At 37.4% G+C, this 24,601-nt stretch overlaps 1 protein-coding gene across 2 annotated transcripts in view; it reads left to right on the top strand.

The window, feature by feature from the left end:
• LOC106879737 (ras-related protein Rab-5A-like) overlaps positions 1 to 24,601 on the top strand; it is a 92,990-nt gene that overhangs the window by 20,477 nt on the left and 47,912 nt on the right. For both annotated transcript variants that reach the window (XM_089341989.1, XM_089341990.1), the window contains exons 4-5: positions 15,703 to 15,829; positions 21,523 to 21,615. In XM_089341989.1, coding sequence (XP_089198115.1) covers positions 15,703 to 15,829; positions 21,523 to 21,615 — 220 coding nt within the window. The remainder of the gene's footprint in view (positions 1 to 15,702; positions 15,830 to 21,522; positions 21,616 to 24,601) is intronic.

Raw genomic sequence — 24,601 nt, 5'->3', positions numbered from 1 at the left:
GATTTCATTCTCACAAGCCAACAGGATGCAAGATTGCTCTTAAATGCAAAGACCCACCCTGGTGAAGAATGTACCCCACAGCATAAACTAGCCACTAGTGACTTTAGACTTCAGGCCAGAAGGATGCCAAGAAGCAGACCAATCTGAAAAAGAAAGATTTGGAAGCTTAAGAACCCTTCACATGGTCAGAGATTTAGGGACATCCTAATTCAGAAATTTGATGAGAGGGAGGAGGAGCTACAAACTAGTGACATAAAGGACAACTGAGAATTCCTGTTAGACAGCTTGCTGAGTGCCACAGACTTCGTCTGTGCAAAGTCCCTTCCTGACCTAGGGTAATGTGGTGGTAGAACAATACTGTAGACAGGGCCATTAGGGCAAGGAAATGGGGCTGGAAATGTTTGGAAGTGTGGGGGAAGAAGGGAACTATATCAGATAGCCAGAAGGGAAACGAAGAGACAGGTATATCTAGCCAAGGGAGAAGCAGAAAAGAAGTTTGCCTATGTTCAGCATCGTGAGGACCAAAATACTGAAGTATTTTGGATTACAAGACAGTGTGTGAGTGAAAATTGTGATGTCATAGGAGAGAAATGTGTCCACATGGATGATGGTGTGCTTGCTTTTAATTATTCTGCAAAGAAACAGGCTTGGAGATGTCATTGTGAAAGACTGTTGAACATGGAGAATGAATGGGAGGAGAAGAGTCTGCCAAAAGTCGACCCAATTGAGGGACCAGCTATCTGAATCGACAGTACAGTGGTAGATAAAGCGATATAAAAATAGAGAAAGAACCTGGACCATCAGGAATCAATGCTAAGATGCTTAAAATATCTGGTGGTGTGGGTTATGGTCTAATCACCCATATCATTAATCAGATGGTTCATGAAGGAGTCATGCCCAATGACTGGTGTAACAGGACTATAGTCAACTGCTACAAAGGTAATAATGATGCCTTAGATAGAAATAATTATAGAGATATATTGTTGGATCAGACAGTGAAAGTTACAGAGAGAGTCATAACCGAACTAATTAGGGAGAGAGTTTGTCGAGATGAGATGCAATTTGGTTTTTGTGCCAGGTAGAAGCACTACTGATGCTATATTTCTGGTAAGGCAGCTGCAGGAGAAATACCTAGCCAAAGATAAACCTCTGGCATTTGTTGACTTGGAGAAAGCATTTAACAGGGTCCCCCAATCTGTTATCTGGTGGTCAATGCACAAACTAGGGATAGACGAGTGATTGGTGAGTGCCATACAAGCCTTGTACAGGGATGCTACCAGTAAGGTGATGAGGGGGGAGGGGACAACGAGTACAGTGAAGAATTCAGGGTACAAATAGGGGTTCACTAAAGATCAGTGTATTTATATTATTTTTTCCAAATTTTAGACCAAATTTATACCAATACACATCTATACCAATAACTTTTTAAACAACACCTTTATCATACGATTTTAAATAACATCTCTATCATTTGATTTACTACACTGAAATTCATCCTTTTCTCTGATGAGTGGATAGACTTCCTAATAATGGTTATCAACTTTGGATTTCATTTCGAAAGGTAATACATTCAGAAAACTATCGTCAGATATCTCAAACCTTTTTAAATAATCATAATTATACGTTATATATTTTATTTAATACAATACTACTGTGACTTTTATGATGTAATTTTTCCTGCTTTTATTTTCGAATATATATATATATATATATATATATATATATATACATACTCTTTTACTGTTGTATTTGTTTCAGTCATTTGACTACAGCAATGCTGGAGCACCACCTTTTGTCGAACAAATTGACCTGGTGCAGCCATCTGGTTCACCAGTCCTCAGTTAACGAGACATATATTTTTCTTTGGACTTTTTCTATATTTCTGATGAAGAGCACCGCTCGAAACGTGAAATCCTCTTTCTTTTCTTTCCTTTCCTGAGCGTCCAATAACACTGTACTTATTCCACATCCTCGCATTGTTGTTTTTTCTTGCGTGTTCATGTTTGGATTGACTCTGTGTGTGTGTGTGTGTGTGTGTGTGTGTATATATATATATATATATATATATATATATATATATATATATATAATAAAGTAAAGTTGTGGAATACCGTACAAGTGGAAATATATATGAAAGAAGGTTTGAAAATGCACTTATTTTAAAGATATTTATTTACTTAACCGGTTTCACTTTTTTAGAAAAAGATTATCAAAAGTCTTTGAGAATAATAGAAAATGTTAAAAAACAGTTTGAGTATTAAAATGCATATATACATTCTTTGATGATAATAAGAGGAATATATTTAAAGTATAAAGCTTTGTATGAGCTTTGTAGTGTTACATACTGATTATCACACATTCTCTGATAATAAGATGAAAACGTTAAAAACAGTGTAAGTATGAAAATACATATATGGAAAAATACATATACATATTCTTTGATAATAATAGAAAATGTTAGAAACAGTTTAAGTATCAAAATACATATATACATTCTTTGATAATAATAATAAGAATATGTTTGAAACAGTTTACAACGTTGTTATAACAAAAAGGATTTGGTAAAATATGTATATATATACCCAGGAAATATATTTAAGAGTTCGCAAAAAGTTGAGGAGGAACTGACCTAGCTTTTTTCTCTTGTGTGTATTGTGTGTATTCCTAACGCCAACCACTCAGAGAGTGTAGTGGGTGCTTTTACGTGTCACCCGCATGAAAACGGCCACGCTCGAAATGGTGTCTTTTATGTGCCACCCGCACAAGCCAGTCCAGGGGCACTGGCAACGATCTCGCTCGAAAATCCTACAGGAGCCAGTCAGGCGGTACTGGCAACGGCCACGCTCAAAATGGTGCATCTCATGTGCCACCCGCACAAGAACCAGTCCAGGGGCACTGGCAACGATCTTACTTGGCTTGCCGGGTCTTCTCACGCACAGCACATTTCCAAAGGTCTCGGTCAGTAGTCATCGCCTCGGTGAGGCCCAATGTACGAAGGTCTTGCCTCACCACCTCAGCCCAGGTCTTCCTGGGCCTACCTCTTCCACGGGTTCCCTCAACTGTTAGGGTGTGGCACTTTTTCACGCAGCTATCCTCATCCATTCTCACCACATGTCCATACCAGCGCAATCGTCTCTCTTGCACGCCACAACTGATGCTTCTAATGTTCAGCTTTTCTCTCAAGATACTTACACTCTGACGGTTATTCACATTGACATTACACATCCAACGGAGCATACTGGCTTCATTCCTTGCGAGCTTACGTATGTCCTCAGCAGTTACAGCCCATGTTTCACTGCCATGTAGCATGGTTGTTCGTACGCATGCATCATACAGTCTGCCTTTTACTCTGAGTGAGAGTCCCTTTGTCGCCAGCAGGGGTAAGAGCTCTCTAAACTTTGCCCAGGCTATTCTTATTCTAGCAGCTACACTTTCAGCGCACCCACCCCCACTACTAACTTGGTCGCCCAGATAGCGGAAGCTATCGACTACCTCTAGTTTTTCACCCTGGAATGAGATAGAAGTTGTTTCCTGTTTGTTTGCAGTCTTTATTGCACCTGAACATCTGCCACAAACAAAAACTAACTTGCTAGTTAACCTGCCTTTGATGTTGCTGCACCTCTTATGTGTCCATAGCTTGCACCGGGTACATCTTATAGAGTTACTACCTACTCTTTTTCTACATACTGAGCAGGGCCATCTACCTGAAGGGGTTTGTGTTTTATCTACCTTCCTACTTATTAGGATTTTGGTTTTAGCTAGGTTGACTCTAAGGCCCTTCAATTCTAGACCTTGCTTCCACACCTGAAACTTCTCCTCTAGTTCTGATAGTGACTCCGCAATTAGGGCAAGGTCATCAGCATAGAGGAGCTCCCAGGGGCAACCTGTCTTGAACTCCTCTGTGATTGCCTGGAGGACTATGGTAAATAAGAGGGGGCTGAGGACGGAACCTTGGTGGACCCCTACCTCTACCCGGAATTCATTGCTGTACTCATTTCCAACCCTCACCTTACTGGCAGCATCTCTGTACATGGCTCGCACAGCTCTCACTAACCATTCTTCTATCCCAAGTTTCCTCATTGACCACCAGATAAGGGATCGGGGGACCCTGTCAAAGGCTTTCTCCATGTCAACGAAAGCCAGGTACAGAGGTTTATCCTTAGCTAGGTATTTCTCCTGCAACTGTCTCACTAGAAATAAGGCATCAGTAGTGCTTTTACCTGGCACGAACCCAAACTGCATCTCATCTAAATTGATTCGCTCCCTAATTAGTTGGGCTATGACCCTCTCTGTAACTTTCATAACCTGATCTAACAGCTTGATGCCTCTGTAATTATTTAGATATTATATTTAATTTTTATTCGGTTCCTTTATATCAGGTTGGTGCAAAAGTAATGTCCGATTTAAAGATCTAAGGTAAAAATGAATAAGCCAATGACTATGAAAATATTTAATCATTGACATACTCACCATTGCTTTCAATGACCTCATTCCATCTTTCAACGACCTTATAAATGCCTCGCTTGTAAAATTCTGTAGGTTTAGAACCAAAATATGAACCCAACTCATTTTCAATCTCTTCTCTTGTTGTTAACCTAAGTCCATCAAAATGGTTCTGTAGTTCTCAGAACAAATGGTAATCAGAAGGAGCAAGGTCAGGAGAATATGGAGGATGAGGCAGTATTTCCCAACCAAGTTCTTCCAAGAGGGTTTTGGTCAATTGAACTGTGTGAGGATGAGCATTATCATGATGTTAACCAAGGATGCTCACTTTTGGATCAGAACTGTTTTCAAATAACAAAGTTACTCACAGTAAAGATTAGCATTAATTGTTTGGTTGTTGTCCAACAGTTCATAATGGATTACTCCTTTAATATCCCACCATACACTCAACATGATCTTTTTTGGATGAAGTCCTGCTCTCGGTTGTTGAACTGGCCATCCTCCTTGACTGATTCAAGAACAGCGGCATTTAACATTATGGTAAAGAATCCACTTCTCATCACCTGTAAAAAGCCTATCTAAAAATGTTGCTTGAAAGTGTCGCAAAAGCAATGGTTGACAACAAGCAGCATGTTGTTGTCGATTCTCTGGAGACAGCTCATGAGGGACCCATTTTCCAGCCACTGAAACCTTTCCAATGTGTTTTATCTGGCGTACCACAGTTGTATGGGCTGCATTTAACTGTTCTACAAGTTCCCTAGTGGTAATGGTAGGGTTCTCTGAAACAAGAGCTTCTAGCATTTCAGAATCAAGTTTTCTTGGACGACCCTCTTTTGGCTCGTCTTTTAAAGTAAAATCACTACTTCAGAAATGGGAAAACCACCTCCTGCAACTTCTTTCATTCACTACATCATCCCCATAAGTGCTCTGAATAGATCTTGCTGCCGCACTTGCATTAACACTTTTATGAAATTCGTAGAGTAAAACATTTCTTATGTGATCTTTAGATGGAACACACATGGTGGTAAAATTTTCTGAGAATAATGGACAGAAGTTTGATGATCTGAAAGAAAATAGTACAAATTAGATACAGAGATATCTTAAAACTATAAGAAGAGGTTAAAAAATTGATAAATTTGCTCTGAAACATTTTTTCTAGAAATTGGACATTACTTTTGCACCAACCTGATATATCTATAATTTTTAGTATTATCATTGGTTTTTATATTATTATTCTTATTATCAAATTTACTCATTTTATTTATGATATATTGTAATTTTTTCTTATATCCTGCTTTACTTAAAGCCAAATCCTATTGGTCTTTATGTCTATGGAATATATCCTCATTATAAGATAAATATGAAATTCTCTTGCTATTATTAAATACTAATGCTTTTTTCATTGAAGGTGGGTGTTTGCTTTGATAATTTATATATTTTAATTTATAATTTGGTTATATATGGTTCATGTATTCCAAATGATAAATTACAGTTCATATCTAAGTAATTAATTGAATTATATTTTTTTCTATTGTTATAGATAGACCAAATCATTTTAGAAATTTAAATAATCATTTCTTTATGAGTTCTAGGCATCTATTAGATGTATTCTTAACTATAAAGAGTGCATCATCTCTATAAAGTAACCCCATGAGCTCTGGGAATTCATCATGTATATTAGCCAATAAATATATTCCTACCATGTCAGTTACTTGTGTGGAATCTGGCACTCCCATAAATATATCAAAACAGTTAGGGGTATCTTTTCTTGCCCATAATTTAGTATCAAAATTTATAACTGATTTATGGACTGTTAAAATTACTTTAATTTCTTTCATGCTAATAGATGTATATTTCTTGGCAAATTGTTTTATATTAGTATTATTTTGGTTTTGATGTATGTGTAGCACTTATTTTTCTATGTCTATATAGAGTTGGTTTTGTTTTTCGTTTTGTTTATTTGTATTGATAAGTATATGTATGTGAGTGAATGAATAATGGGGTATATATGAAGATATAGCATATTCATCTTGTTTAATTTGTTACTTTGGCTTAGTGTTCATATGTGAGACATTTCGTTTGTATTGTATAACTTTGTTTTTGTTGTATGTATATATTTAAATGGATTTTTCGTTGGCCGTATTGAGTTGGTTTGATTTTTTTGTTTTGTTTCTATAAATAGGAAAATAGTTCTTTACACTGTAAACCCCTTTATTTAGATATGAATTCTTTTATTTAGATTCAAATTAATATATCAAATAATGTTTTATCATAAAGATACATGTGTGTATGAACTGTATATGGTTGCATACTGTAAATATATATATATATATATATATATATATATATATATATAAATGAATATCTAAACTTGTGTATGTGAATATGCACGTGTGTCTACATACATGTGTGTGTATGTATGTATATATGAATGTGCATATTGTGCAATAAAATTAGTTATAGAACTGGATATTTTATATATATATATATATATATATGTGTGTGTATGTATGTATACAAAGTATGGGGGTTTAGTTCACAGGTGATCTAAACGATTAGGTACGCTAGGTAAGTGTTGTAATGGATTACCGGGGCTGCAAGGTTATAGCCAAGACAGTAGTTATGGAGTCATTGCAAATTTTTGATGCAGCGGATATATAATTGTTAAACAGGACGTCAAACATTAAGACAAAGCAAACATCTCAAGTCATACAATATTATTTTTGGAAGAAATTCAAAGTCTTACAGCTGTTTCTGGGATATCCCCGAGTATGGTATATATCAATAACATGACAACATAGAGGGAGTAAAAGAATAAGGAGATGGAAAGAGAAAAGAAAAAAGAAACATACATATGTATGTATATATATTATATATATATGTATATATCATTCAACGATGGTAGTGGTTGAATATAGTAAGTCCACCATTTCGTCAATCGGAGCAGCTTCCAAGCTTCACCACTAATTCAGTTCTCAACTAATTTGCAAACTGTTAACAGTTTTAAAGAGGACACCTCCTCAGCTACACTTTGGCACAAATAGTTTGAGATTTGGTTCAGTCGAAAAAAAGTTACATCAAAATATCTGCGACCTCAAGTGGGGCAGTAAGGCACCTATTTACCTTAAATTAACATAAACTTTTTAATTTTAAAATAAAAGTATACTTTTCTTAGGCTTAAATTATAGAAAAATGAATGAGGAGTTCAGAGTCATTAGTCGCATTGAACAAAAATTAGTAGAAGAAAAGTTATGGGATGAAATGCCACGAAATTTCATGTAAGAGAGTAAGAGAGTATCGCTTATCAATAAGAATATTAAAGAATATATCGCTAAAATGAATTTTATGTTCTAAGGCGGTGAACTGGCAGAAATGTTAGCATGCCGGGCAAACTGCTTAACAGTATTTCACCTGTGTCTATGTTTTGAGTTCAAATTCTGCCGAGGTCGACTTTGCTTCTGTTACTGGTACAATGTGTCACATACAAACAGGGTTTACTCTTAACATTTTTGACAAAATTTTGTATTTTAGAAGTTATTTCGTCACAAGTTACAGAGTGACAATGGACAAATTCATGTTTGATAAGTGCCAATATGTGAAACTCTCAGCTTTTGACTCACTCTCTAACTTCTGCCAATGATATATATGCATATTATGCATATATGTGTAAAAAAATCTCATCACACAATCAAACCAATGAAAGAGCTTCTACCTGGTCACTCAACACGCTAAAAATAGCAGCCAATGTATCCCCCTACCCAGTATTTTATAAGGTAAAATCCTAAATTATTAATTGACACATTATTAATTATCTTATAACAGCAATGCCTGGAAAAATCATGGATTACATGGAAAAATGCGAGCATGAAAAGTAATATTCTTAAGATTATAAACCTGGAAAAGTACAGGATAAGTTATTACACCTGTAAAAATATAGGACAAACTATTACTTCAAGTAAAGTAAAGAAGAAGAAACTTTTTACTTAAAATATTGCAGCTAAAATTAAAATTTCAATATTAAAAATTATTTTATTATAGTTTACAAATAACACTATACTTATTTAAGTAGAATTTGGCTAATTTACTACCTTAAATACAGAAAAAAGTGACTAATTAGACAAACTTACAAATTAGCTGAACAGTTTTGTACAATAATTTTTTTAAATGAGTGATAAATTAGCAATATATTCTTTAATAAAGAGTGATAAATTAGAAGAACTGGTATTCTTTGCTCCAATATTTTAAGTAAGAAGTTTCTTATTCTTTACTTTACTTGAAGTAATAGTTTGTCCTATACTTTTACAGGTGTAATAATTTTTCCTGTACTTCTCCAGGTTTATAATATTAAGAATATTACTTTTCATGCTCACATTTTTCCATGTAATATATATATATATATATATATATATATATATATATAAACAATATATGAGTATATGCATATATATGTACATGTATGTATATATCTTCATCCACATGTACATATAGATACATTACTGGGTACATGACGTGGTAAAAGAACATGGACAAAATGGTAAACAAGGTGCAACAAACAAGCAGGCCACATAGAAACATCTCCTTCATCAGCTGCCACCATTAAAACCCCGGCGTTTCGAAGAATTAAGGCAGAATTGTTTTCGTGGAGGGTAGTGGCGGACAGTGTGTGTGTTTATGCTATTAAAATAAATTATCTTTTACATACCTTTTTAAAGTCATTTTGTTGTCTTACACACATGTATACACACATACTGACAAACACACATTCAGCATGAGTGATATACTTTTATTGAGAGTAAGAAAGTTTACCATGAGAAAATAACTCTAGAAAAATTCCAGAAAAATGTTACAGAGCTTTAACGTTTAATTATTTTCACCCAATCAGAAAAAAGGATTTGGAAACTAATCACTGTGTGCATGCTGTTTGTCATAAAATGAAAGAAAACATTAACAAAGTTTTAAACAAAATGAAAGCAATGCATGAGAAATAATACATATATATATAGAGAGAGAGTGATAAAGAGTGTTGTAAATATATAGAGAGAGGGTAGGCATAAAAGAGAGAGAACCTGATGGTTACAGATAGAGAGTGTGAGCTTTGTCAATTTAAAAGTTGAATTATTTCTCATAGCAAATTATATAATTTGATTGTTATTTATGGACAACCTTCTCTTTGGGAGGCAAATTTCGAAAATCCTATTTGTTTTTCTCAAGGAGGCACCATTTCTGAGTTTTTTGGGGCTAAACACACACATGTGATCTGATCAATAAGTATCCAGACTGTTGCCATAGTAATGAAGCTAAAGCATGCAGAGTGAAGCTAATTGGCACAGATTGACCTTGAATTCTGCTGTGCATTCACCCTAAGTTTTAACATTCTAGCTCACATCCACTGTTTACAGCAGTACTTGGAAGGAACATGTGTAGCATGTGATCATCGCATTGACCATGACAGAAAAAGTTGAGCAGAGAGTCTGCATTAAATTTTGCCAAAAGCTTGGTGATACCTGCCCAGAGCCCTATGCAAAGTTTTCAAAAAGTTTTCATTATTCTCGACACAATCAAGGAGATCTTATGCAACTGAAACCCAAGTGTCCTTTTCATCAGCTGAAAGCAGTTTTGGCACAAACTTGGCAGACACATGTCTCATATCGAAATCTTCAGTGATAATGGACTGAACTGAGCCGTAACTAATCTGCACATCCTCTGATAATTCACGGATGATGTTTCGATGATTTCCCCTTACAGCTGCATGTACATATGCAATGCTTTTCTCAGTTCTGTTAGTTGCCTGTCTCCCAGAACCTTCGTCAATAACATTTTTTCAGCTATCTTGGGAACATCTGAACCACTCATACACTTGTGTGGGGATCATACACTCCTCTCCATATATGTTCTGCAACTTTGCATAAGCCTCTGAGCAGGTATCGCCATGACAACTTTATCTGTCATGGCTAATGTGACGACCACATGTGACACACATTCCTTCCAAGCACTGCTGTAAACAGCAGAAGTGAGCTAGAATGTTAAAACTTAGTGTGCATGCACAGCAGAGTTCAAGGTCAATCTTTGGCTATCGGCTTTATTTTGCATGCTTTAGCTTTATTACTATGGCAACAGTCTGGATCAAACCTTGTACATAATCACATACACTCTCATTTATATAGTAGATATAATTACTTCGTCATCTAAGTAGAATATATTTCACAGACAAGATCTCTAATAAAATTGAAGCATGTCTTTTGCTATCAATAAAAGACTGCTATCAGTAAAAGACAGATTTTGCTTAAAGACAAAATCTGCTCTCATCTGCACCATCTTTATTTTCTGAAAAGAATTCAATTTATTTTATTGGAATAAAGGACAGTTGGTAGAGTGACAGACAAAAAGTCTTACAGCATTTATATCCATTTATTGATTAAATTAATATGCTACCAGGGTTGACTTTGCTTTACATCTTTCCTAAGGTACGAATAAAGTACTAGGGTTGATATAATTTTTCTCAAATTTTTGGCATTATGTCTCTAATAGAAATTATTAAGGATAGTTTGTTTAGCAGACCCCTTGGAGTGTTGGACAAAATGTTTTGTAACCTTTCTTTGAGCTTCTTATGATTTAAAGTCAACTTAGCATTTCACCATTCGGAGCTTGATAAAATAAAGTATCAGTCAAGTACTGGAGTTGATATTATCAACTGTGCTCTTTCCTGAAATCTGACTGTATTAGAAATCATCATCATCATCATCATCATCATCATCATCATCATCATCATCATTATTATTATTGCTATTTGTACAAGTGAGAAACGGGAATGGCATTTTAGACACATGCTGAGATTGTATGGTGTTAGGCAATAGGAGTGAGAGGGATATTGAAGTCTTGTGAACCTCCTCAAACTAGTCCAACAGTCTAACAGCTACTAACTAGATTTCCCCAATTGCACTAATGTAAGGCAAACTACATCAGGTCATTCGGATCGTTTCTAGAAAGATTATTTGTCAGGTTGGCAGATAATGATTGTGCAGGGTGCCCACAATTTCAACCAGTTTACTACACAAAACACAGAACTTTGTGATCTGCACAGTTTGATAGAAAATATAGTTGAATGTATTGTTCTTAATGTGCAAAATATCTTAGTTCAGTGCAATTGGCTGAGGCAATCTTCAGTAATCAGTAATAGGGTGCTGTGAAAAGGGTAATTAAAGTAAAGTCTATAGCATTTAGTAAAGAATTAGTAATAAAGAAAAATACAATAGAGGGAGAACTAGTGAGCGATTTAGAAGAGGAAATTAGAAAAAGTATTATGGGGTTTCTTGTGAATTGAAAAGGCAGTGAACAACATTAACCCTTTAGCATTTAAACTGGCCATATCCAGCTCAAATATTCACTTGTTTTATATTCAAACTTGCCAAATCTGGCTTCTTACACTAAGCCTAAGATGTCATAAACAATCACATCATTAAAATCTTGAAGTTATAATGCATGATTAATTCAAGACGATGTGAATAACTAAGTATTACACTTGACAGAGAATCTGAATGCTAAAGGGTTAATAAATATTATTTTTCAGATTACTAATGTCCTTTCTTGAGATTACACAATTTTTTATTATATACATCTTTACGTAAGGTGACTGCATGGCCATATGGTAAGAAGTTTGCTTCCCAGCTGCATGATTTGGGGTTCAGTCCCACTGTGTGGAACCTTGAGAAAGTGTCTTCTACTGTAGCCTTGGGTCAGCCAAAGCCTTGTAAGTGGTTTTGATAGAAGCCTATCGTTTGTGTGTGTATATCTATATATATATATATATACATATATATATATATATATATATATATATATATCATCATCATCATCATTTAACATCTGCCTTCCATGCTGGCATGGGTATATATGTATATATATATATATATATATATATATATATATATAGATATAGATAGATAGATAGATAGATAGATAGATAGATAGATAGATAGATAGATGAAATTTATAGAAGAACAAAAGATGAAAAAAGGCATATGAACAACAAGCAGGTGTATTAGTTTGACACTCCGGAAGATGAAAAATGAAAAAGTCTTTTACGTTTCAAGCCTATGCTCTTCAACAGAAAAGAATAAGAGAAAATAAACATAGAGAGAATGAAAAAACTTGTAGATTTAGTAGTCAAAGAATCTTTATTTCTAAACTAATATTGATTTCAAATTTTGGTACAATGCCAGAAATAATGAGGGTGTAGATAAGTTGCTTACATGGACCTACTACTTTTTTTATTGACCTTAAAAGGATGAAAAGCAAAGTGAACTTCAGCAGAATTTGAACTCAGAATGTGAAGATGGATGAAATGTTGCTAAACATTTTGCCCAGTATGTTAACGATTCTACCAGCTCAGAGCCTTGATTTCTAAACAGTATTAGTAACACATTCTGATCCAATAAGTCACTGATATCAGGATGTCAGTCAATAGTGTAATGGATACAAGTCTTACAACCCTTTTACTATTATAATGATTTTATTGACAGTAACTCCTCTCAAATATTTTGACATTTGACATTAATAACTGCCATAAAACAGTTAATAACTTGTTTTTATTTCACTCAAAAGTCCTCCCTCCTCCTTGCCTATTGCCTTTGTCTTCTTTGAATCTAGAAACATGGCAGTGTCAGGGATGTTAGAATTAGTGTATGTGTGTGATGTTTGTGGAAGCGCAATGGCCCAGTGGTTAGGGCAGCGGACTCGTGGTCATAGGATCGCGGTTTCGATTCCCAGACCGGGCGTTGTGAGTGTTTATTGAGCAAAATCACCTAAAGCTCTATGAGGCTCCGGCAGGGGATGGTGGCGAACCCTGCTGTACTTTTTCACCACAACTTTCTCTCACTCTTACTTCCTGTTTCTGTTGTGCCTGTAATTCAAAGGGTCAGCCTTGTCACACTGTGTCACGCTGAATATCCCTGAGAACTATGTTAAGGGTACACGTGTCTGTGGAGTGCTCAGCCACTTGCACATTAATTTCACGAGCAGGCTGTTCTGTTGATTGGATCAACTGGAACCCTCGACGTCGTAAGCAACGGAGTGCCAGTCAAGTGTGATGTTTGGTTAAGGAATATTCCTAGTGCTATGGCCTACTGGTTACCTATAATAGCTAGCTCTGCTTCATTCCAAGTTAAATATTACATTTACATTTATGATATAGTGAAATTAAAATTAATTTAATCAATTAATTTACAGACAATTAGTAGGCAAAAACTCCCTCTCAGGCCCCCTGTAGTTACTTTCCTTCATTCTTGTTACTGATCAGTATATACTACATTTACAGTGAATATCACCACACTCCCTCCATGTGTGTGTTTGTATGTGTTGATCATTTGTTAGTCTTTTCATCTGAATTGAATATTCTTCACAAACAAGATTTCTAATATGATTAAAACATGATGTCTATTACTTTCAGCAGTTCCCCTAAAGACACAATCCTCTCTTAACATCCTCCAATCATGCCTTGTCCACTCACAACTTAGACACCACTCATCAAGCACAGACTCCATGAACAGAGATTTTGAAAACGTCCTCCAATGGGGGAGATGCTAACTTTTTTCAATAGCAAACACAAATGCCACTCATAAGAAGAAAATTTTATTGCACCCACTCACTTTAATGATTGGCTTTATTCAGCTAGAGCCCTCAAAATTTCTTTAATTGTTAAGGCTCACTATCACAGAAGACCTCTCTTTTTGAATGTACATCCTTAACCTGGGACCAGGATCACACTCCAATGATTGTCCCTCTTCTTCACAACCAGAAGACACTTCATCCTCCAACAATTATTGAAATATTACAAAACTCAAATGAGACCCACAATCGCATATTGGAATATTGCTCTCACATTTGGGGTGGTACTGCCTCTGCTGCTGTTAATGCACACTCAAATATCCTGGGTTGGATATAGTAAAAAGCCATCTGGTTGTTTGGCATAAAATCACTGTCGTGCTCCAGCCTCTAGCCTACAGGTGTACATTCTTCTTTTCTAGCTTATTTTCTAGCCACTACAACTAGTACCAAGAAGCAAAGACACCTTGGTACTGGTTGGGTTCATACCACATGCACTCAAGTATTTTCATCTTACATATCTCTCCTCCTGTCATCACCCTTCTATTACTACTCCCAGTAACTTCTCTCTCTCTCTGCTCATGTCTTTCTTTACAGGTATTGACTTACAAAAGTTCAAGAGAAACATTAACAGTATTAATCTCCCCAGTTTAGGAGAGTCTGCAAAAGCTATGAGCACTGCTCCTTCTTGCAGACCTGACAAATAAAAATAAAGCTATTATATTTGAAGTTTTTTCCCTTGGTTATTGTAGTTGTTGCTCTTTTAAATTATAAAAACTCATAGAGGGAGGTTTTTTGGCCTATATTTGCATGGATAATCTCAGTTAATCAGCATTTTTCAACTCAATATATTATATGAGATACTACATCATCATCATCATCATCGTCATGCAGACTCCGCTTTTTCCTCACACTTTACATCACTCTGTTCTTCATCTCCTCACATAAAATTGTTCCCTTGGGGTTCATAGTCTTGAAAGCTGCATGACAACCTCACTAGCGCTAGTGTCCTGAAAACAAAAGCATCTGGTACATGCTGTAAAGTGGGAAGGGCATCTAACTTCAGAAACCATTCCAAATCAGACACTGGGGCATAATGCAGTCTTTGGGTTCATAAGATCTTCTCAAACCATGCCAACATGGATCATGGACATTAAATGATGATAATGATGACCCATCCTCTTTTCTATGATGCTAATACTAACTGTATTGCCAATACTATAAAGCCTTATGCTATGGTTGGAAGCTACTGTAAATATGTTAATGGCATCAGTGATTATTAGAGCAGTATGGATTGATGGAAATTTTGTGGAAGCCTGCCATATTCATTTTTTTGTAAGCACAGATTTATTTCTGTGGTTATGGAGTTTGGTTTGCAACTGTTGCAGATTTGAGTCCACTGTAAAGATACTTAAGTAAAAGCCTTAGGTTTATGAAAGCCTTGTGAGTTCAATCCACTAGAAGAATTATTTGTGTTCTTGTATTGTAGATTTAAATCAGTTATCTGGCTTAACGCTTCTGTCCAGCCCTTTGGTACATTTAGGAGAGTCCATTTAGCACTAGTGCCTGGCCCTTTACTGTATTTAGAGACTTATCTATTTAATAATTATTTATTTAACTTTTTAAATGACTTAATTTTTTTCCCTCTTTTTTACACAGAATTCTTTTGCAAATGCTACAACCAGCTGGTGGAAGAAGGTCCAGAAACATGGCAGTGCCAATTTAGTAGTGGCATTGGTTGGCAACAAATGTGATCTAGAAGCTAGTAGAAAGGTCAAAACAACAGGTATGAAGTTTTCTATACACGCACACACACACACACATATACATACATACATACATATATATATATATATATATATATATATATATATATATATATCAAATAACTGTGTTTTGTCTATATATATGAGAACACATATTCACTCACTCACTCTCTCTCTTTTTCTCTCTCTTCCTCTCTCTCTCTCTCTTTCACACACACACACGTCCATTTCATATACATCTTTCACTTTCTCTCTTTCACTTCAAAAAAAAAAAAAAAAATATTGTCTGTTTAAAGAAATCTAAAGTATGAATACTTGCTGTACTAAAAACTTACATTTTTGAAATCACATTCACTTAAAAATATATGTGTGTGTATTCTGTATGTGTGTATGTGTTTTGATGTCATAGAAACCCATGTTTTTTTTTCATCAAGAAATAAACAAACAAAAATTCTGTTTAATTGTTTATGTTAATAAATAGAGGTCCAAATATCACAAAAATTTGTACTGCACTGCCGAAGGTAAGTATGAGAATAATATGCAAAATAAATTAAGATAAACTATACTATTTCTGTGATATTTCAGGTACACACAAACATCTCTAGGGTTTTAGTATCATTAAGATGTATATATATATATATATATATATATGGATTGTAATAATGGAATAAGCAGATATTTTTCAAGAGGAAACAGCTGGGGTTTACTCTAACTACCTAATGCATATACATATATATATATATATATATATATATATATATATATATATATATATATATATATATATATATATATATGTATGTATATATGTATAAATAGTATTAAAAAATGAACTTTGAGAAATAATGCAAAATAGTCAGTTGCATGTATTTGAACAACATAAACAAATACAGGTATATAAAATATTACACAACATAAATTTCTTGAAATTATCTCCAAGATATATCAGGTCATTAAAAAAGAAATGTCTGATTTTGAACTCATCATCATCATCATCATCGTTTAACATCCGCCTTCCATGCTGGCATGGGTTGGACAATTTGACTGAGGACTGGTGAAACCAGATGGCTGCACCAGGCTCCAATCTGATCTGGCAGAGATTCTACAGCTGGATGCCCTTCCTAATGCCAACCACTCCGAGAATGTACTGGGTGCTTTTACGTGCCACCGGCATGAGTGCCAGTCAGGCAGTACTGGCAATGGCCACGCTCAAATGGTGTTTTTTATGTGCCTCATGCACAGGAGCCAGTCCAGCGGCACTGGCAACGACCTCGCTCGAATGTTTTTTCACATGCCACTGGCATAAGTGCCAGTAAGGTGACGCTGGTAATGATCACGCTTGAATGGTACTATTTATGTGCCACCGGCATGAAAGCTAGTCACCTGCTCTGGCAACAATCATGCTCGGATGGTGCTCTTAGCGCTCCGCCAGCATGGATGCCAGTCATCAAATTTGATTTCAATTTCACTTGCCTCAATAGGTCTTTGCAAGCAGAGTTTAGTGTCCAGTGAAGGAAAGGTATGCATAAGTGGGCTGGTTACACCCCTGGCATAGGCCACTGGTTATGGTCTCACTTAGCTTGCCGGGTCTTCTCACGCACAGCATATTTCCAAAGATCTTGGTCACTAGTCATTGCCTCGGTGAGGCCTAATGTTCGAAGGTCGTGCTTCACCACATCATCCCAGGTCTTCCTGGGTCTACCTCTTCCAGATGTTCCCTCAACTGCTAGGGTGTAGCACTTTTTCACACAGCTATCCCCATCCATTCTTACCACATGACCATACCAGTGCAGTTGTCTCTCTTGCATACCACATCTGATGCTTCTTAGGTCCAACTTTTCTCTCAAGGTACTTACACTCTGTCGAGTATGCACACTGACATTACACATCCAGCGGAGCATACTTTATCTCAACAAAAGTAATGCAGTTAATCAAAGTATGCATCCAAATTATCAACACAATTTCGCCATTTTATCGGTAGCTTATTTATGCTGGCAGCTAAGAATTCTGGAGAGCAAGAGGTGATGAAATCACAAAAGACTGTTTTTGCATCTTCTTCAGATTTGAAGTTTTTTCCTTGCAAAAAGTTGTCGAATGCCTGGAAAACGTGATAGTCTGTTGGTGCAAGGTCTGGTGAATATGGTAAATGACAGAGTACTTCCAAGTTCAGTTCCTGTGACTTGAGTAGCATTCTTTGTACAACATGTGGTCAAGCATTGTCTTGCAAGAGAATTGGCTTGTTTCTGTTGACCAATCTCAGTTGTTTAATTGCAAGCTCACTCATCATTTCATCCAATTGGTTGATGTATACATCCACTGTAATTGACTTACCAGGTCTCATGAAGCTGTAATAGATGACACCAGTGCTGGACCACCAAACAAACATCATTAGCTTTTTTTGGTGAAGTTTGAGAAGTACCCACTTCCACTACAGTTTCCAGCTTATCATTATCCACCTTGGTCTCAGGTCTCAGGACTACCACGGGGCTGATTTTCAAGAGTAAAGTCACCCGACTGGAACTTGCGGAACTCATATTCATAAACAACACAAACTTTTTATCTATCCATGGGTTCACAAAAATTGATTTACAAGAGAAAACTCACAATATAATCAGACACCATGAATTACATTTCGAAAAGTGATTATGTAACTCTTCAATGTTGTAAAACAAAGAATTGTCAAGATAAAACATTAGAGTTAACAACTGTCAAACTTTGTGTGTAAGAAAATTGGACATTTCATTCTTAATGACCTGATATTACAATTAACAAATGGCAATTATGATCGGATTCATATGAGAGAGGAGATAATCTCAAGAATCAAAAACTCCAAAGCTGACAAGTTTTAATAAATCTATAATAACTTATGTTGTATGGTATTTGATATACCTGTATTTGTTCTCGTTCTTGTTTAAATTATGCAAATTACCTGGGCCATAACTATGTTCTACTCTTTTTGTAAAAGACTAAGTCTCTTGGCTACTGGATATAAAGTTGAAGAATTGAGGCAGAAACATATGTCAATAACTGTCCGGTTCCTTAATGTCATTCTTGAGATTATCTCACTTCTTCATAATGGAGCTAATCTTAACTTCCATTTGGTAATTATGACCTATCTTCAAAAGATAAATCAAGAACTTTTATATTGTATAGTATTTGATATACTTGTATTTCTCTATAATTGCTTATTGTTTAGTCAATGAAAGAAGGGCAGTAGCATAGATTTTGCAGGATCTTTGAGACTAGTGGAAGAACCGGAAGAAGAATCCAAAACTCATGGTACTATGCTGACTACTACTTTCAATATTTATAAACAGGCTTACTGAAAAGTCAATAGGGTTCAGACTGGGTCTGCTAGTGTGAGTGCGTGTATGTGTATATGTGTGTGTGTGTGTGTGTGTGTGTGTGTGTTTATAACAAAGTGTTGGAGAAGGAGTTGAGTATCTTGTGCTATTTATGTCTGACTGAGTTACCTGTCCTTAAGTCAATGTCTACATTGTTTTAAAAGTCTTTTGAGTGTAATAAAATAAGTACCAGATGAAATAATGAAATAAGTACCAGATTTTTGTTTGTGGCAGATGTTCAGGTGCAATAAAGACTGTAAACAAACAGGAAACAACTTCTATCTCATTCCAGGGTGAAAAACTAGAGGTAGTCGATAGCTTCCGCTATCTGGGCGACCAAGTTAGTAGTGGGGGTGGGTGCGCTGAAAGTGTAGCTGCTAGAATAAGAACAGCCTGGGCAAAGTTTAGAGAGCTCTTACCCCTGCTGGCGACAAAGGGACTCTCACTCAGAGTAAAAGGCAGACTGTATGACGCATGCGTACGAACAGCCATGCTACATGGCAGTGAAACATGGGCAGTAACTGCTGAGGACATACGTAAGCTCGCAAGGAATGAAGCCAGTATGCTCCGTTGGATGTGTAATGTCAATGTGAATACCCGTCAGAGTGTAAGTATCTTGAGAGAAAAGCTGAACATTAGAAGCATCAGTTGTGGTGTGCAAGAGAGACGATTGCGCTGGTATGGACATGTGGTGAGAATGGATGAGGATAGCTGCGTGAAAAAGTGCCACACCCTAACAGTTGAGGGAACCCGTGGAAGAGGTAGGCCCAGGAAGACCTGGGCTGAGGTGGTGAGGCAAGACCTTCGTACATTGGGCCTCACCGAGGCGATGACTACTGACCGAGACCTTTGGAAATGTGCTGTGCGTGAGAAGACCCGGCAAGCCAAGTAAGATCGTTGCCAGTGCCCCTGGACTGGCTCTTGTGCGGGTGGCACATGAGATGCACCATTTTGAGCGTGGCCGTTGCCAGTACCACCTGACTGGCTCCCGTAGGATTTTCGAGTGAGATCGTTGCCAGTGCCCCTGGACTGGCTTGTGCGGGTGGCACATAAAAGACACCATTTCGAGCGTGGCCGTTTTCGTGCGGGTGACACGTAAAAGCACCCACTACACTCTCTGAGTGGTTGGCGTTAGGAAAGGCATCCAGCTGTAGAAACTCTGCCAAATTAGACTGGAGCCTGGTGTTGCCATTCGGTTTCACCAGTCCTCAGTCAAATCGTCCAACCCATGCTAGCATGGAAAGCGGACGTTAAACGATGATGATGATGATGATGATGATTACTAGGTTTGCTATAATGAACTAAAACTCCTTGAAGGTAGTGTTCAGCAAGGTTACATTAAAAGAATGACAAAATAGAATATAGATATATCCTCAACCAAGAGGGGTAAGGAAAGTAAATCTACCTGCATAGAGTGCACAACTTTATCTCAGGTATCATTCCCAGTTTGGTAGCTTTTTTCTGACAGCTGTGTTGGTAATAACCTTACAACTTAGGCCATTGTGTTGTGCTACTAAGCTAGAAACATGACTCTGATTGGTTTGCTTTGTCTTACTCTCCACTTCACTGGAGCCAATGAGGAAATCGCCACAGAGCTGATCAACATAATAGAAATAATAGCTATATTTTTCTCAGTTTACACCTTACTGTGTTAGTATAGAAGGACACAGTGAGTGGTGCTACTCAAGGTACACTATACCCAAGAAATGTTTTATGTCATTTTATTCTATTCCATGCAACTGACAATGAGCACCAACAGTAAAGTATAAGACATTTTGGTGCTGACTTATGTGACATCAGACATTTTATGTATCTCTTATTCTTTCCCCCTCTCTCTCTCTCTTTCTCTCTCTCTCTCTCTCTCTCTCCCTCCCTCTCTCTCTCTCTCTCTCTCTCTCTCCTGTTTGTATTTGTATGCATAATGTCTCTCTCTCACTCTGTCTATGTGCACATATTTCTGTATAGACATGCATTTACCTCCAGTGCCAAAACACAATTGCCAAAGCAGCCTAAACATCCAGTCACCTGTACCAAATCATCAGTGTCAAAATAACCACATCCAGTTATCTCCAGCTAGGGGTTGGTGCTTACAGTGGGCCAGTGTCCCACCCAGGAGCAAAGCTTGTACTCACCATTTCAGAAAATCCTGAGATTAGGATAAGCTCTAAATTAATGTATCTGTATGCTTGTGACTAGTATATGATTTATCCATCTATTGTATGACATAACTGAATTGAAAGACCCAGTCTTCAACAGTGAGAGCTAATTGTAATTTTCAGGTTAATGATTGGAAAGATAAATAAGAAATCATTAATTAATTTTTTTATCTAACTATATCTGTTTCTTCTTTCTTTCTTTTTTTTCTTTAGATGGAAAGTCGTTTGCTGACAGCAATGGTGCAGTGTTTGTTGAAACAAGTGCATTAACTTCCACAAATTTAGTTTTTTTACTTCAGGAAATTGGTGAGATTTATTTGTTGTTTCCTTTCAGTTTATGGAATTCAGAGCTTTACATTTAGTTACCAACTAATAGACAAGTTTCTGAGTTGGATCCAACTTAATGGCACCTCAGTTTAAAACCATTATTTGACCCTTATGTGTCACTCTGTTACCTACATTCAGACCAAGTGTCTAGTCTTAGGGTCTTCCTCCCACAGGTCTGACAGGCTCTGCAAAAGGTTTCAGCAACTGCTTTTCTCCTCTGACTTTTTGACAGAACTCTGTCATGATAACAATGTTAAACTTAGAATAACAATAATTTAAGATCTCAGATTTTACTTTTGTTGTTACCAACTCCTTATTACATACATACATGCATAAGGATCTCTAAATCTCTGCCCATATCATATGGGCAGAGATTTAGAGATGACCCTAATGAAGCCTTTAATGAGAAGGAGAAAGAGATGGAGATATACAACATAGAGAACAACTGGAGGTTCTTACAGGACAATCTGCTGAGGGTGATAACCAAATCTGTGGTTGAAGCAAAGCATCTGCCAGACCAAAGGTGACATGGTGACAAAACTTACAAAAATTTCTAAACCTAATCATGTGATCATCCTCAGCCAATCAAAATGTGTCCATAACTGATACTAATCTATAAAACAAGAGAATTCTTGAACTCCAATCAGAAACAAGACAGTTGTAGTACAGTTCCACATCTTTTTATCTGAAATCCTCGCTCAAAACACTGGTATCTAATTTACTATGTCATCATCAGGAAGAGGGACAGGCGGGACATACGTATCACTAGGGCCATGTGTGGAGCTGAGTGCTGGACACACCACCGCCTCATAGTTGCTAAGCTCAATCTGCATATCCAACCAAAGAGAAGACCCCAAGGAAAGAAAGCACCAAAACGACTGAATGTCAACAAGCTGAAAACAGAAACTGTCCAGAAATCTCTCTCTGAAACTCTGGCAGAACACCTTGAACCTATTGCGATAGGCAGTCAAGACGTGGAAGCAGCATGGGAAGCAATCCGTGAGATCGTGTACAACACAGCTTTGGAGTGCCTTGGACCAATCTCCAGGAAACACAAAGACTGGTTTGATGAAAACTGCACTGAGATTACTCAGTTGCTAGAAGAAAAGCATTCTGAATACAAAGCCCATATTGAAGATCCATCCTCCAAACCAAAGAAGGACACATGGAAAAGTTTGTGTAGCAACATTCAGATGAAGCTCAGACAGATGCATGATTCCTGGCTAAGCAAGAAAGCAGAAGAGATTCAAGGATATGCAGATGGGAATGACATGAAGAACTTTCATGATGGTCTTAAGGAAATTTATGGTCCAACCTCATCTGGATCATCACCTTTCCTCGGTGCGGACGGATCCACTTTCATCACCAACAAAGACATGGTCCTGGGAAGGTGGGCAGAGCATTTTAAAAGTGTACTAAACCGCCCCTCTACCATCAATGATGGGGCCATTGACCGCCTCCCCCAAATTACTGTAAATGAGGAAATGGATGAACTTCCAACCCTTGAAGAGATTGAGAAAGCAATCTGCCTGTTGTCCACTGGGAAAGCGCCTGGCTCAGACTCTATCCCAGCTGAGATCTATAAAGAGGGCAGCAGGACCTTGACTGAGAAACTCCATCAGCTTCTCCACCTCATCTGGCAGGAGGAGGTACTCCCCCAAAACTTCAAAGATACCTCCATCATACATCTTTACAAGCACAAAGGAAACCGCCAGGCCTGTGATAACTATCGTGGGATATCCTTGTTATCCATTGCAGGCAAGGTACTGGCCAGAGTACTGCTGAACAGGCTCATAGTTCATCTGGAAAAAGACCTCTTACCAGAGAGCCAATGTGGATTCCGCAAGGATCGCGGTACTATTGATATGGTGTTTGCTGCCAGGCAGCTCCAAGAAAAGTGCCAAGAACAAAACGTGGATCTATACTCCACTTATGTTGATCTGACCAAAGCCTTTGACACTGTAAGCAGAGAAGGCCTCTGGAGAATCATGGCAAAGTATGGGTGTCCTATAAAATTCATCACCATCACACGCCAATTTCATGATGGAATGCTGGCCAGAGTATGAGATAGTGGGAGAGACCTCTGACCCTTTTGAAGTCACAAATGGAGTGAAACAGGGGTGTGTTTTAGATCCTACCCTGTTCAGCCTCATGTTCTCTGCAAGGCTGACGGACGCCTTTGGAGACGCTGATGTGGGCATTGGAATTAGGTACAGATTTGATGGATCAGTTTTCAATGTCAGGAGGCTACGAGCAAAATCCGAAGTTACAACAGACACTATCAATGACTTTCTGTTTGCTGATGACTGTGCCCTAAATGCTACCTCTGAGGCGGACATGCAACACAGTGCAGACATATTCTCGGAAGCCTGTGACAACTTTGGTCTCACAATCAGTACCAAGAAGACCGAGGTGATGCACCAACCTGCTTCGGGAAAATCATATGTAGAACCCAACATTTCCATCAACGAGCAAAGACTCAATGCGGTTGACAAATTCACCTACTTTGGCAGTACGCTTTCCCGCAATGTAGTCATTGACGATGAGATCAACACCAGACTCGCCAAAGCAAGTGCTGTCTTCGGCAGACTCCACAAGAATGTATGGGACAGAAGAGGCATCACCTCCATGATAAAGATCAAGGTCTACAAAGCTGTCGTACTCACTACCCTACTGTATGGATGTGAGTCGTGGACTGTCTACCAACGCCACGCCAAAAATCTAAATCACTTCCACACCACCAGGCTGAGGAAACTACTTGGCATAAGCTGGCAGGAAAGGATACCAGACACAGAAGTCCTCATTCGTGCCTGGCTCCCAAGCATCCCTTCCATCCTGATGAGAACTCAGCTTCACTGGGCTGGTCATGTAGCCCACATGCCAGACTACAGAATACCCAAGAAGCTTCTGTTTGGTGAGCTCCAGCACGGCAAGCGCTCCCATGGTGGCCAGAGGAAACGGTTTA

Source organism: Octopus bimaculoides, chromosome 25, assembly GCF_046866305.1.
Source record: "Octopus bimaculoides isolate indiv1 chromosome 25, ASM4686630v1, whole genome shotgun sequence".
Classification (NCBI taxonomy): Eukaryota; Metazoa; Mollusca; class Cephalopoda; order Octopoda; family Octopodidae; genus Octopus; species Octopus bimaculoides.
Note: the sequence above shows the minus strand (reverse complement) of the source record. Positions and strands in the feature narration are given on the sequence as shown.